This window comes from Sorghum bicolor, chromosome 2 (genome assembly GCF_000003195.3).
Source record: "Sorghum bicolor cultivar BTx623 chromosome 2, Sorghum_bicolor_NCBIv3, whole genome shotgun sequence".
In the NCBI taxonomy this organism is placed as follows: Eukaryota; Viridiplantae; Streptophyta; class Magnoliopsida; order Poales; family Poaceae; genus Sorghum; species Sorghum bicolor.
In genome coordinates, this window is record NC_012871.2 from 68,774,354 (window position 1) to 68,788,995 (window position 14,642).

General features: G+C 50.0%; 4 protein-coding genes across 4 annotated transcripts; 2 read left to right on the forward strand and 2 right to left on the reverse strand.

The window, feature by feature from the left end:
* On the forward strand, positions 1,963-3,548 carry LOC8080733 (ribosomal RNA small subunit methyltransferase, mitochondrial). The gene is made up of 2 exons (XM_002460706.2): positions 1,963-2,599; positions 2,735-3,548. Exons 1-2 carry the CDS (start codon positions 2,261-2,263, stop codon positions 3,485-3,487), a joined length of 1,092 nt encoding a protein of 363 aa, XP_002460751.2. The 5' UTR covers positions 1,963-2,260; the 3' UTR covers positions 3,488-3,548.
* Positions 4,530-6,304, forward strand: LOC8077490 (ribosomal RNA small subunit methyltransferase, mitochondrial). Its single transcript, XM_002460707.2, has 2 exons — positions 4,530-5,286; positions 5,385-6,304. Exons 1-2 carry the CDS (start codon positions 4,918-4,920, stop codon positions 6,084-6,086), a joined length of 1,071 nt encoding a protein of 356 aa, XP_002460752.1. The 5' UTR covers positions 4,530-4,917; the 3' UTR covers positions 6,087-6,304.
* On the reverse strand, positions 7,538-8,963 carry LOC8077491 (lon protease). The gene has a single exon (XM_002462870.2). It carries the CDS (start codon positions 8,755-8,757, stop codon positions 7,897-7,899), a length of 861 nt encoding a protein of 286 aa, XP_002462915.1. The 5' UTR covers positions 8,758-8,963; the 3' UTR covers positions 7,538-7,896.
* Positions 10,462-13,819, reverse strand: LOC8080734 (probable 5'-adenylylsulfate reductase 1, chloroplastic). Its single transcript, XM_002462871.2, has 4 exons — positions 13,658-13,819; positions 13,189-13,477; positions 11,539-12,025; positions 10,462-11,443 (listed from the first exon to the last, which is right to left on the reverse strand). The coding sequence occupies exons 1-4, from the start codon at positions 13,716-13,718 to the stop codon at positions 10,898-10,900; spliced, it is 1,383 nt and encodes a 460-aa protein (XP_002462916.1). The 5' UTR covers positions 13,719-13,819; the 3' UTR covers positions 10,462-10,897.

Sequence of the window (14,642 nt, forward strand, 5' to 3'; positions counted from 1 at the left end):
TCGAGGCGGGTAGGGGGGGGGGGGGGGGGGGGGGTCGCCTGCCGGTGTTGTAGTGCTACGGCCGGTGCTGCGGGGAGAGGTGTGGCGGGGTGGAAAAGGCAAAAAGGAAAAGGGGAGAAACAAGGGGAGAGTAGAGAGTGCAGAAGAGAAACGGAACTGAAACTGTGGGAGTTGGGATACAGCTCCAAAGTTGTTTTTTCTTGTTTTCTCTATATAAAAAAATAATACTCCTCCCTCCAAATTATGAGTCAGATTTGACTTTTTTATAAATAAATTTTACAACCTAGATATAACATACTTCCTCCGTCTCAAAAAAATACTATAATTATGGGATTCGTGCTGGTCAAATTTGCTAAACTTTAACTAAGTTTACAATGATTAGTATTAACAGTTAACAAGATTTGTTATAAAAATATATTTCACCATTAATCTATTGATACTTATTTTGTATTATAGATGTTAGTATTTTTTATATAATTTTGATCAAAGTTAAAATTAATTGACTTCTCACGAAGTGAGAATTGTATTTTTTTAAAAAAAAATTAGAGGGAGTATGTCTAAATATATAGAAAAAATTGTGTAAAAAAGTCAAAATGATTCATATATTTAAAATGGACATAGTAGTTTTTTTTCTTTGTGTAAAAGAACGAGATTGAAAAAATGACAATTTGTCCCTTTGATTGATTATGTATATACCCATATTATATATGTATATGTATTAATGACCCAATAATGGTCAAGTCAGTGAATGTATAGCTCCTTCTGCTCTTGATTCTTTGTGGGATTGATTTTTTGAGAGAAGTCATTATATGGCTGAAAATGATTCTTTATGTTTTCTAGATCGACGATGTAGCAAGGATTTTATGTGTGTGGAGTAGGAGAAGCTAGTTTTTTCAGGCTCTGATATCCTAATTTATTTAAGAGAATCCCTTTTATAATAAAAAAACTGATTGACAGTTCTCATTCAATTCAAATAATAATCTGCTTTGTCCTCTGAGAGGCTATTGTTTGAAATCCATTTTGTGGATCAGCAAAAATTAGGATGTTCTATACAGTTAAAGTTTTTGTTGTGGCTGCAATCTCTCTTGCGGCTCGTCATTCGTTCATAGTAGCACCACCAGCAACAGCTAGGGGTTGTTACAAAGCAAGGGGGTAACATCCCAGCTTCACCTTCATTAGGCTCCGTCAATAGCTAAAACAAACAAAGCCTTAATTAACCAATATGTTAAAAATATGGAACTAATTAGTTAGAAAATGGTTGTCATACTTTTTAACTATTATACAAATTGCTTATTAGTGGATGGGCTTCTTCTTGTTTCTCTCTGAGCTCCCAACCGTTAAAGTGTATACACTATTTGTGTGAACGATGGGTTTTATCTGTTACACTTTATGCCAATTCTCCTACATTTCATGTATCTGATTTTTTTTAGACAACATATATTTTTGTTACTGTTTGGATATAAGAAAAAAATTATAAATTATCTCTTATGAGTAAGGAGGAGACATCGCCATGATGTAGGCATTACAATTTAGAGCATCTCTAACACGGCATCGAACAAAGGTCCTGATTTGAAGCATGCCGCTGAAAATTGCTCTTATAGCAATGGTGCAATAAATTTGGCATCAAAATTTCACTTAGAATAATCCAAAATGGCTGGACTGAGTGAGTAAGTGTAGTTCAGCTGTTTGAGTAAGAGGCATGATAAAAAAGCTCTCCCTCAGCTTGAATTTAGATGTCTATTTTTCTTCTTAATTAATAAAAAATCGTCTAATTTTTCATAGGTTGGATCTCCATTTTTTTGAATAATCCAAAATGGCTAAGGAAGCAGGATATGGTCTCTGTCTACACACAGTCACACAGATGAAGTTTTCCAGAACTTGGCATTTCTTAGCTAAAAATTTTCAATCAAAAGGAAGTACAATAAAATCAATCACACTGCTTCAAAAAAAAAATCAATCACACCCAGCATGCGGCCCAAGTGGCCTAGCAGCCCAGAACTTGCTGAGTAGGATGGATCGCACAAGTGGCCGAAGCCGAACCCGCGCCACCTGCACGGGCCGCATAGGCGCATACATGCTACCCTATCACGGAGCGAGCGACTAAGCCAACACCGTCGGCCACTAGCACGAATCCGCCGCACCGGCCAGTCCGGCACCAGGACCGCAGACCGCCGGCAGGCGAAAGCTTCATCAGTGGTCGCCTGGTCGGTGCCTGTTGGCATCGAGGCCGGAGGCCCAAGGACCGGACTTAACAACAAACATGAGACGCGTCGTCGTCTCCGCGCGCCGCGCCGCCCGCCACAGCTGCCGCCTCTGCTCCTCCTCGGCGTCGGAGGCGTGGGACGGGCCGTCCTTCCGGCTGCACAAGCGGCGGGGGCAGCACCTTCTCACCAACCCGCGCGTCCTCGACGCCATCGTGCGCCGTGCCGCGATCCGCCCGGGCGACGCCGTCCTCGAAGTCGGCCCCGGCACGGGCAACCTCACCGTGCGCCTCCTGGCCTCCCCTGCCGCCTCCGTCGCCGCCGTCGAGATCGACCCGCGCATGGCCGCCGCTGTCGCCGCCCGCGCCCGCGACCTCGGCCTCGCGCACAAGCTCACGGTTCCGCCCGCGCGCCCTCCTCCCACAGTCCCACCCCCATCCCATTCGATCGATCGATCCGATGCCCCCGATCGAAAGGGAAAACGCTGATGATGATCAAAAGCAAATGACGAGTCTTTAGTTTTCCGTTGCCAGGTGACCACGGGCGACGCCATGAAGGTCGACTTCCCGGAGTTCGACGCCTGCGTGTCCAACATCCCCTACGCGATCTCCTCGCCGCTAACCGCCAAGCTGCTGTTCGGCTCCTACCGGTTCCGGACGGCGACGCTGCTGGTGCAGAGGGAGTTCGCGCGGCGGCTCGTGGGCGCGCCGGGCCACGGGGAGCACAACCACCTGGCCACCAACGTGCGCCTGGTCGCGCACGTGAGCCTGCTCATGGACGTGAGCAAGAACGACTTCGTGCCCGTGCCCGGGGTGGACTCCTCCCTCGTCGAGATCCGGATGAAGGAGGTCCGGCCGACGGAGGTGGAGCCGGGGATCAGCCTCGACGAGTGGCTGGAGTTCGCGCGCGTGTGCTTCGGACAGCACCAGCTCCAGCAGCAGCAGGAGAAGAAGAAGAAGAGAAAGAAGAAAGAGAAGACCCTAGGAACCATCTTCAAGCAGAAAGAGATGGCCATGGAGCTCTTCAGGCTGTCTCGGATAGATGAAGAACGCATCGGCAATGCCAGTAGCAGTGGCCGCGATGCGCCTCATGACGTAAACAATGCCGATGATCGCTGTGATGAAGAAGGTGATTTCAGCAAGGAAGAGTACGTGGTGTTCAAGGAGAGGATTGCTGGAACATTGCAGTCGGCCAAGCTCAACAACGAAAGACCATCGATGCTGTCCAATGACGACATGTTGAGGTTGCTCCGCTTGTTCATCAAACGGGGGGTGCGGTTCCATTAGAGCACAACCTCCTTGTACTGCACTAAATATTCTCATAATAAATGTTTGCGTCGCTGCTCGATATATTATTCCCCGTTCCGGTGGGAAAAATTTCCGCTAACATGTGTAAGGCCAGTCTCAATGGACAGTGTCGCTGTACGATTTCACATACCAACATGTCATCAAGATTGAAATGAAACCATCTATGAAATAACCCCAGCAATAGAGCATTTTACTTTGTTGTTTCCTAGGCTAAGCAAAGCATTTAATTGCTGCAAAATGATTGGATCACATGCAAGATGGTGAAACGATTTGGCCCTGAGTGGGGATTTCATCCCGTTTGACCGCGTGAGAAACAACGCCCGTAAAGTTTCACCATGGTGACACTACTTTCTTCTCTCTCCTCTTCGTTTAATGCAAAAAGTGCATTTTTGATGACATGACGCTCTAATAAATGTGCATGACATCCTGGTGAAACCCCAATAAGACTGGTCTACGCATGTTTTTCATTAATTTATAAAAAGAAAAGAAGAGTTACAACACATGGTCTTAATAAGCCAAAGCTTACTAAAACCAACACGATCTTGGCAAAACTAGTCTCACAAAGTTCACAATTAAACAATCACATATAAACAACTCGTGACCGAACCAGTATCAACTCTAAGAGAAGCAACAACGTAGCGTACTAGCAGCGTAATTAGCCCGTCTAAAGGTGTCCGAGAATTGAGACGGTGATATGGAGCGGGCAATGAGAAAGGGCATTTAGAGGTAAGGCATGGAACAACGACCAAAGGAGCCTTGCCGCCATCTCAAGGTTGGACACATCAAAAAGCAAAACCTCATCATTAAAAAGATTTTTCTTATCCTATGCTAACTCAAGATGAGACATCAAATCTCCTGCGATTCCCAGTTGAATTGTAGGCGACAAGGGCATCTCCACTAGTGAAAAAGGTGGAGATCTGAAGGGTGGAACTTTTTAATAAATATGCTAATTTAAGAAATTTATAAACAAGCATGTATTATCCGTTGATTTATTGTGAAAGAAAAACACGAATAAGTGGCAGATTCGGCAACAGGACCAAGACAAGCTAGGTGAAACACATTGGACAACAATCTGACCTTAAAAGCACTAGCCAAGACAACACTTGTATTGCGATATCTGTCTAGATGTGTTCTACAGCAACATGCATGTAGCAAACCTATGTTCTGTATGTTTTGGATCCGTATATGTTCTCTAACAGGTTCGCTTCCGACCTTCCGTTGATCCGTTCATTGCATGTGCCTGCGTCAACGATATCTTTTTTTTTTTATAAGCCACCGGCGTATAAACCTGCAAGAGAGTGTACAGCCTCGTCGCGCGCGAGAGAATAGTCTCGAATCCGCGGCGGCACAAGCAGGCCAGCGCAGCACTGTGCAGACAGTGCTCGCCGCGGTTGGCGTTGAGCTGAGACATGAAGCGAGCCGTCTCCGCTCTCTGGGCGCGCTGCGCCGTCCGCCAAGCCTACCCCTACACCACCACCACCTCCTCGTCGCCTGAGGTGGGGGCGTCCGCGTCAGAGGCGTGGGACGGGCGTTTCCGGCTCCACAAGCCGCGCGGGCAGCACCTGCTCACCAACCCGCGCGTCCTCGACGCCATCGTGCGCCGCGCCGCCATCAGTTCGGGCGACGCCATCCTCGAGGTCGGCCCTGGCACGGGCAACCTCACCGCGCGCCTCCTCGCGTCCCACGCGGCGCGCGTCGTCGCCGTCGAGATCGACCCGCGTATGGTCGAGTCCGTCACCGCGCGCGCCGCCGCTCTCGGCCTCGCGGACAAGCTCACGGTCCGTCCGCACGCAGGCCCGCCACTCGATCGACAGAATGTCTCAAAGGAAATCGCTTGCTGACTGAACGACGTTTCCTCCTTCGTCTCGTTTGGCAGGTGATCGCGGGCGACGCCGTGGAGGTAGAGTTCCCGGAGTTCGACGTCTGCGTGGCCAACATCCCCTACGGCATCTCCTCGCCGCTGATCGCCAAGCTGCTGTTCGGCCCTTACCGGTTCCGGACGGCGACACTGCTGCTCCAGAAGGAGTTCGCGCGGCGGCTTGTGGCCACGCCGGGCGACGGGGAGTACAACCGGCTGGCGGCCAACGTGCGCCTGGTCGCCGACGTGAGGCTGCTCATGGACGTGAGCAAGAGGGACTTCGTGCCCATGCCCCGGGTGGACTCGTCCCTCGTCGAGATCCGGCCGCGGGGCATCGCCCCGGGGGTCGACGTCAGCGAGTGGCTGGCGTTCACGCGCGCGTGTTTCGGCCAGAAGAACAAGACACTGGGCGCCATCTTCAAGCAGAAGAGGATGGTCATGGAGTTGTTCGGACGGTCGCAGAGAGCCGAGGAATGTGCCGGTGGTGTCAGCCTCGGTGCGCTTGACGGCGACAGTGGCGAGGATGATTGTGGGGAAACCGACGATGGCAGCAACAGAGCGGTTGGTTTCAGCGAGGAAGAGGTCGCGGCGTTCAAGGAGAGGGTTGCCGGAGCTTTGGACACCGCCGAGCTCGCAGGCAAGAGGCCATCGAAGGTATCCAACGACGAGCTGAAGCGGTTGCTCCGGCTGTTCAACAAGCGCGGTGTGCGGTTCCAGTAGAGCACAGTGAAGTTTGTGTCGCTAGAGTCACGCCACGCCTGGGGCAATGGCTGGTTCCCAGCATGTTGGACGTCATTGTAGACGTGGCGCTACTTGCCTGTCATAGTGGCGACGGCCTTATCCACTCCCTATTCAATGTATTTCCAGTTTTCCATTCTGGCATTCTAAGGCCATGTTTACTTCCAAAATTTTTTGCAAAATAGGAATAATATCACTTTCGTTTGTATTTGACAAATATTATCCAATTATGGACTAACTAGGCTCAAAAGATTCGTCTTGTCAATTCCGACCAAACTGTGTAATTAATTTTTATTTTTATCTATATTTAATACTCTATGTATGCGTCTAAAGATTCGATGTGACGAGAAATCTGAAAAATTTTACAAATTTTTTTTGGAACTAAACAAGGCCTAACGATGAAGTTTGATGATATATGAATATGAAAGTTGCCCCAGTCACCCCCTCTACATGTTGGCCTTTGCTGATGATATCTGAAAGTCGCCCCAGTCACCCCTCTACATGTTGGCCTTTGCTGGGAGACACTGTGACCTTGTCATATTGGTTGATATGGACTGTTCCTAACGTTTTACATAGTCTATATAGATACATAGTACTATCGATGTATCTCAAAAAGCCGAAACAACTTATAATTTAGTAATTTATAATTTGGAACAGAGGTATGGACTAGGTTGTTCCAGTTATAGGAATACAGGATCCAGCGTAGGTTTGTCTCAGACTCTCAGACCTAGTTTCAAAGATCGGAAGAACTAGTTTTTGCACAACTAAACTCTATGGAAATGAATGCTTTGTCCCGTAAAAGTACAAACATAGCGAGAATACATGGATTGATAAGTAATCTAAAAGCTCAGATTGAGCATTTGTCGCCTCAAGGGCGCAATTATGAACTGTTGCCATGTCTAGACCAGCAGACTCATCTAGAGCACCAAAATGAAAAGAAGTGATGCAAAGCTGAAATGTTTCTATCCTTGGTAACAAATCCACGAGAACATTCAGAACCTAATATGCACAAATCATATTTCCTTGCAAATATTGTTTTTTTTTCAACTTTATCATAGTATGCTTACCTAATAATAGTAGATGGCTGGATAGATTGATGCCAAGTCATAACATCAGAATTTCTTAGGTAGAACTTCCTCATTGGAGCAAAGCATAACTTTACTTTGACAATGTTAGGGGAAAACATACTGTTCTAACATGCATCTGAAAAAGGTTGGAAACAAAGTTTCAGTCAGAAAGCAAACTTTCACAACCTCAGAATGCTTTCATACCGGTTGCATGCTTCCTCAAGATACACATAATTATCAATAGCATCACCCTCAAATGTCATGATTTAATTATTGGAAGGCGGGTCAGTAGCAACTATTACTGCTTCAGTTCTCATCCTAGCTATTCTATCCTAGACAATAAAATTCCATTAAACATTCTACAAGTACTGGCAATAGTTTAAATCAACAGTCAACTGTTGACCAATGAGTAAAAGATAGCTTCAATTCAGCTCCAATTTAGCCGCAGAAGCATGAGTCTCTCTGAGAGCAAAATTCCCATCCTTATCAAGGACCTATATATCACAGCTCCAAATTTTCTTGAGTTGACACACACCAAATTATACAATTTTACACGCTAAAATGCTAACCACATGCAGTAGAACCTAGCCATAGAAAATATAATAAGAGAAGGGGAAAAAAGGGCTTCAAAGAGTGATAACAAAGTTTAGTCCTATACCCTCCACCACAAACTCCTTATCGTCATCCATCCATTCCTAGCTGACGAGTGACGACCTCACCTCACCTCACCCCGAAGACGGCGAGGATGGGAATGCGTCCTTGACGGCGGAGGCGGCGGTGAGGTAGTTGAGCGTGTTGCGCAGCGTGTCCCGCTCCCTGCGCAGCCTGGCGGCGGTGTCCTCGAGCTCGAGGAGCGCCTGCTGCTCCCGGGGCGCCCCCTCAAAGGTGTTGCCGACGTAGAAGGAGAAGGGGGTGGGGAAGAGGCCCCTGCGCAGGTCCCCGACCTCCTTCTCGGGCTTGCCGTTGAGGCGGTTGGCGATGCGTATGACGTCCCGCATGAGGGCCTCGACGTCGGTTGCGAGCGCCTCGGCGTCCTCCCCGGGTGCCGGGGCCTCGGCGGGCGGGCGGTCCTCGAGCCACTGGACGGCGGCGACGAGGTAGGGCTTGGTGCGCACGACGCGGGCGACGCGGAAGCGCTGCTGGCCCTTGCAGATGAGGAAGAAGCGGTCGTCGGCGAGGCGCTCGTGCTTGACGACCTCCCCGACGCAGCCGACCTCGGCGGCGGACCCGGAGTTGCCGGCGAAGACGATCCCGAAGCGGAGGTCGGTCTGCAGCACCGTGTGCATCATGATGCGGTAGCGGTACTCGAAGATGTGCAGCGCGTGCGTGGCGTCCGGGAAGAGCACGAGCGGGAGCGGGAACAGCGGGAGCTCCACCAGCCCGTCGTCGGACTCTGGTGGGTACGGCTCCGGCGACGACGGCCCGGGACCCGACGCGCCCGCCGCCGCCGTGGCGAGGCGGCCCCGGGTGCGGGAGGCGGAGGCATGGAGGTGTCGTGGTGCTCGGCAGAATGCACCAGAGGGGGAGGCGGCGGCGGCGGCGAGGCGGGGGTGAGGAGAGTGGAGGATTTGGGGGAGGAGAGCCATTGGGATAGGATCTTTTTCCCCGCTTCCCCCGGCGGCCTTAGCCTAGGCAGGGGAAATGTTTGTGTGGCTTTCGGGGGCGCTTTTGCCGTTCTGGTGGGGTGATTTTCACGGCGGGGTTTGGGCGACCAGGGCCAGGGGAAACACTCTGATTTGACGGTACTAGTGGCTTTGTTTAGTTCGCAAAATTTTTGATTTTTGGCTACTGTATCATTTTTATTTTTATTTGATAAACATTGTCCAGTCACGAAGTAACTAGGCTCAAAAGATTCATCTCACATATTATAGGTAAACTGTACAATTTTTATTTTCGTTTATATTTAATGCTCTATACATACGACCAAAGATTCGATTTGACAGAAAATCTTGAAATTTTTTACGAACTAAACAAGGCCTTGCGGTGGAGGCTAGGGAATAGGGATTGATGAGGCTGGGGAAGAAGAGGGCGTGGGGCCCGCAAGGCCGCAACGGGATTAATATGATGGCGTCAAGAAGGCCACGTGGAGTTTTATCCACCTGCTGTATGCGCGTGGCTGGGCTTCCGTGTCGAAGTTGGCCGGGCTTGGATGTGCAGCACGGCACTCGGCACTTGGGGCTTGGGCCAGCTACGACGAACCTGGGTTTCGGAGCAGGCTGTGCTTGGACTGGCCTGCTGTGTTAATTGGGCTCATTTGGATGCGTTACTTGAAGGAACTGTAGGGTTGTGTTTGAGGTAATGGTAGCGAGTAGCCTTGTACAGTATATGGTTCGGTTACAAACTGGCCCAACCCAGGAACCAGCCCACGACAAACGGTATTCGAGACGGCGTACGGGTTGGGTTGGTAACGGTTCATTATGGGACCGTATAAACCTGATTGAAACCAACATTGTTGCAATCTAGTTCTTCCACAGTCATTTACTCACTCCAAGATCTTTACCAGCTTGTTCGAAGAGGCAAGTCAGTGTTAGAGCTTGTTTAGATGTAGTTGTACACACGTGGATTGAAGTGGATAGGAGTGCATTTAAAAAAAACCTTACCGAGTTAAGTAGACACTACACATAGAGTTATAATTTCAACAATTTTTCCTTTTTTTATTCCTTAGATAGTCTTTTTCATAATTAAATTTTGTTGAATCTAATGTCTTCTTTCTCAAGTTAACATCGGCAATTTTCAAAGCCCACTGCAATTACAAATCCTGGACTCGCTTGCCTCCTGTAACCTTCAATGGCAATGAAGAACTCTTGAGGAAACACTAATGACTCAAACAAACATGTTTGCTGATTTGTTATAAAAGCTATGTAGTATTGTTCATTGATCCGTTACGAGAGAAAAACACTGTTGAATGGCTGGTAGATTCAGATAAACTCAAGCGAACAGGGACTTAACGGCAACAAGCAACTAAGAAAAACACTACCGCCTCTAACCATTTGTATCACCTAGAACAACTGCCTATGCTGTCGCTGCTGATATGCGGCTTGTTTTTCTTGCTCGCCTGCTACATATATCCTGGAAACTCTTATTGCATACTCATCGTTGCTAAGGCTAGCACCTAGCAGCGAATGAAGTCCATCAGCCTTGAACTTGAACTAATGAAAGAAGAAGAAAATGAAAGGAGAAATATTTTGAAAGAAAAAAAATCAATGGGCAATGCAAGGAAACTAATTAATTGAAAGAATAAATAAAAAAACATGTGTAGGAACCTGATGAAGCGACGCACAAACTCTAAATAAATAAATTATGCAAAACCTTCGCTTTGTACTGTCTACATAGTTGACAACCAACATGAACAAACAAGAACTCTCAGAACTTCGATTCTTATTTGATTATCTTATTTGATTTTCCTTCCAATACTCTATGGCCACTCGCCACTAGCTATAAGCACACACAAATAACCTCTTCCTCTCAGCTCCCAAATAACACAGGACCTCAGACTCCTTCTGCAGTTACATAAACTAAACATGCAACGCCTGCATCTGGATTTTTTTTTGTCTGGATAACCTGCATCTGTTTTTTTTTCCTGAATCCCCTCCATGTGTTTCTATCATCCCAATTCCCTCCCATCTCCCTCTCTAGTCTCTACATACAGCACCTAAGATGGACGCCAACATAACACGGTACAAGTACATACTGACAGAGAACGATGGTTCTCGCTCACTGGCGGCCTCACCGGAGGCTGTTGACGAAGGCGAGGAGCGAGTCGACGTCCCTCTTCTCCGACGGGTACTTGATGGGCCTGGGGGTGCGGCTCGGGAACAGGAGCACGGTGGGGAAGCTCTGCAGCTGCAGCTCGGCCTGCGCGAACGGCTTCTGCTCGCCGTCGGCGCGGAACTTGGCCACCTTGACGCCGGAGCCCGCCAGCTTCTCGGCCAGCTCCACGTAGGAGGCCTCCATGGCCTGGCAGAAGGGGCACCAGGGCGCGTACAGCACCACGAGCCACGGCTCGGCGCGGTTCTCCAGGCGCAGCAGGTTCTCGATCCCGGCGCGGGTGAGGGACACCACGGCGGGGCTCTCGAAGATGTCCGGGGCGCCCGCCGAGCCGTTGCCGTTGGCGGACCTGGGGGCCGCCGCCTGGCCGTCCTTCTCGATGTTTCCCTTGTGGAGGCCGCACTCCTTGGCCTTGGCGTCCTCCCACCACCACCGGCCTTCCCGCTCGTGCTGCCCCGGCAGGACAGGCCTGGTGCACGGCTCGCACCCGATGGACACGTAGCCCTGCAGAGAGAACACGGACACGGCAGGTGAGAGACTGTCGTCAACCATCGAAGCTGTGCTGCAACAACTGCAAAATTAGGCAAAGAAGTTACTACCTGAGCATGCAGGGTGTTGACAGGGACGTCCATGGTCCTTAGGAACGTCCAGATGTCCTTGCCGTCGACGTTGGCCACAGGGTTCCACTTGATCAAGCTACCAGCTCCGCCATCCAGGCCTTCGAAGGAAGGGTCGACCTGGACCAGGGGGATGCTGGCCCTGGTGCCGGGGGACTGGTCCTTCCTCTGGCCGGTGATCCATGCCCTGAGCCCCTTGAGCGCCCTGCGCAGGGGCCGCACCTTGCGCACCCGGCAGCACTCCTGGTGGCCGTCGTCGTAGAAGGAGAAGAGGCCCTTGGTGCGCACCAGCTCCTGCACCTCGCTCGCGTCCGGGAACATGTACTCGATGCGGATGCCGTAGTGCTTCTCCACCTGGTCGAAGAACTGGTACGTCTCCGGGTTGAGACGACCCGTGTCCAGGCTGAACACCCGGAACGGACGCCCCGTCAGCTTGGCGTACTCGATCAGCGCCACGTCCTCAGCACCGCTGCAACCACGAGACGAGGGCGATTGACGATGTCAGTTAAGCTAGAGGTTTGCCCGTCTTCTGATGTCATCGTACTACTACATCGTAGTGAAGGTATCCGATTCATACGTAGTATGAGACACACAAATGACAAATCCATGTCATGGCTGAAAGATTAGCATCCTACAGTACAGTAATTAGCAAGGTGGTGGTGGTTGCCTACACGACGAGTTCAGCTTGCGTACTCCATCCGTCCACGAAAGAATCAATTCCTAGGATCCGTGCCAGTCAAACTTTTTAAAGTTTGACTAACTTTATAGAAAAGAGTAACAACATTTATAATATAAAATACACATTATATGAAAATATATTCTATGATGAATCTAATAATACTAATTTGATACTATAAATCTTAGCATTTTTTTCTAGAAATTTGGTCAAAATTTAAAAAGTTTGACTTAGGACAACTTTAGAAATTGACTCTTTCGTAGACGGAGGAAGTATTTTACTTTGTCGTCTGCTCCTGGAGCTGCACTAAAGCAGCTCAGCTCCAAGAGGAAATCTAGTATTGTGCCACTATCAGTTTTGGTCCTTTTGGAGTTAGGACGACGTGGCTTTTCTGGTTTCGTCCGATAGTCGACAACAGCTCACCGCTGGGTTGTTCGGTTGCGCGTGGGTGGTGGGCGGCCGTGATTCTAGCTCTGGTGTCTGGTCGAAAACAATCTTGGTCACCAGGTTCAATGAACCAAGACGCCTCAAGCTTGGCTCACTTGTCTAGAACTCTAGATACATTGTCATGTGCAGCAAAGGGGCCCTCGCTCAAACGCCTAAACCTGATTGGATTTGAGCATCTGGGCACCATAATAAACAATTGACTACTAGTAGTACGATTGTAAAAGATTAGATTAGCTATAATAGTCCCATACAGTTTCAGAGGCAGACATGTGGGAACCACCATAGTCAAGTGGCCAGCCAAATGGTCGAGGCAACTAGGAATCTCCACGGCCACACGTTCGGAAGATACCACGATGCCGCGAGCATACCCGATGCAGATCGCCGCGCCTAAACCCATTCCACAAGCACCAGCGGTAACGGAGGCTAACGGGCACGCGGTAACGAGTACCCGAACCCGTTAAGACTCACGGGTGGCACGAGAGAGAGAGAGAGAGGACGTTTGTGCTCACCTGAAGGCGATGGCGATTTCGGAGCCGAACATGGCCAGCGCCCGATCCATGATCTCCAGCGGCGACGCGCCATCCAGCTCACGCGCCAGGGCCTCGTAGTCCACCGCCGCGAGGGCCGCCGCAGCCTCGTCGGCCATGGGCGCGGCCGGCGCCGCCGCGGCCGCGGAGGCCGCCACCGGCTGCCTCGCGGGCTCCGCCGCGCGCAGCGGGCGCACCGCGCGAGCGCGCTGGCCGCGCGCCGCCGCCGGGGCCACGCCCACCTGCTGCCTCAGCGCGCCAATCCTCGCAGCTGCGCGGCCAAAAGGAAGAGAGAGAGAGGGAAATGAAATGTTAGGCCGGTCGTAAGGACGCGCTTCGAATGCGGGTGAATTCTGACGCGAAGCCACGCATTTCACTAGCTATGAACCGTCGAATTCGCGCGAAAATTCTTCACAAAAAACCACACAAGAACAAAGGAAGCCTCTCTCACCTTGGACGACATCGCGGAGGGCGGCAGGGTGCGATGAGATGGAGGTGGTAGCGGAAGCCATGGAAGCTCTCTGGGGCTTTCAAAATTGAATTCGCTGCGGAGCGTTTGATTCTCTGTGTTTGGCACCTGCGTTTTTTCTGTGGCGTAGGGTGGAAGCGGGCGGGTGGTTTACATATAGGTCGGGCGGGAGGCTGGGTTCATCGAACCTGGACGGGTTTCCGGGAGCGGCAGCGGGCAGCCTCATGTGACACGTGGCGGTTTCCGATTGGCAGAGCGCACGGGAGGCTTTCCTGGCCGATCGAAGCAGTGGCGTCATAGAAGAGGCCCGGCCTGTGCCGAGTGGGCGCCACACGGCAGTTGGTGGTGTCGTGGTGGTGATGAGTTGGCTGGTTGTGTGGCGGCCTCACGCTCGTTTGCTGCGCCGTCCATCCGCCGCCGTCGAGCTCCGAAAAGAGGAGTGGAGTGGAGGATGGGGACAAAGGAGAGCAGGATGCAGAGTGGGGGTACTTGGATCTGAAGCCAGGCGACGCCGGCCAAGCCTCGCCAGCTTGGTTAGCCAAAATTATAGCAAGCCATCAAGGCTCATCAAAGTTAGGACAAAAAACATAAATGTCTTTTTTTAGAATAACGTGTATTTGATTGAGTGCCATAATAACATTCTCTCTCTTATGCAATTAAAGAGGTTTCTAGGTTTTTGTCAAAACTTTGGCCACAAACATCATTGTGCTAATTCTTTAGCGATAAACCAACTAACGACTAAAATAGTTTGGCTTATTATAATTTTGGTTGGACAAGAAGAAAGCGAACCAAGTATGCCCTCAAATCCTCACTTTTTCCAGCAACAGCGATGAAATTCGAAATAAAAGATAATGTTTTAGGTTCAAAAACCATTGTCTTGCACACACGTTTCGCATAACTTTTAAATAAGTTGATGGAGAAACTCTAATTAGGAGCCCTAGAAAAAAATTATAATGATGTGCGTGGT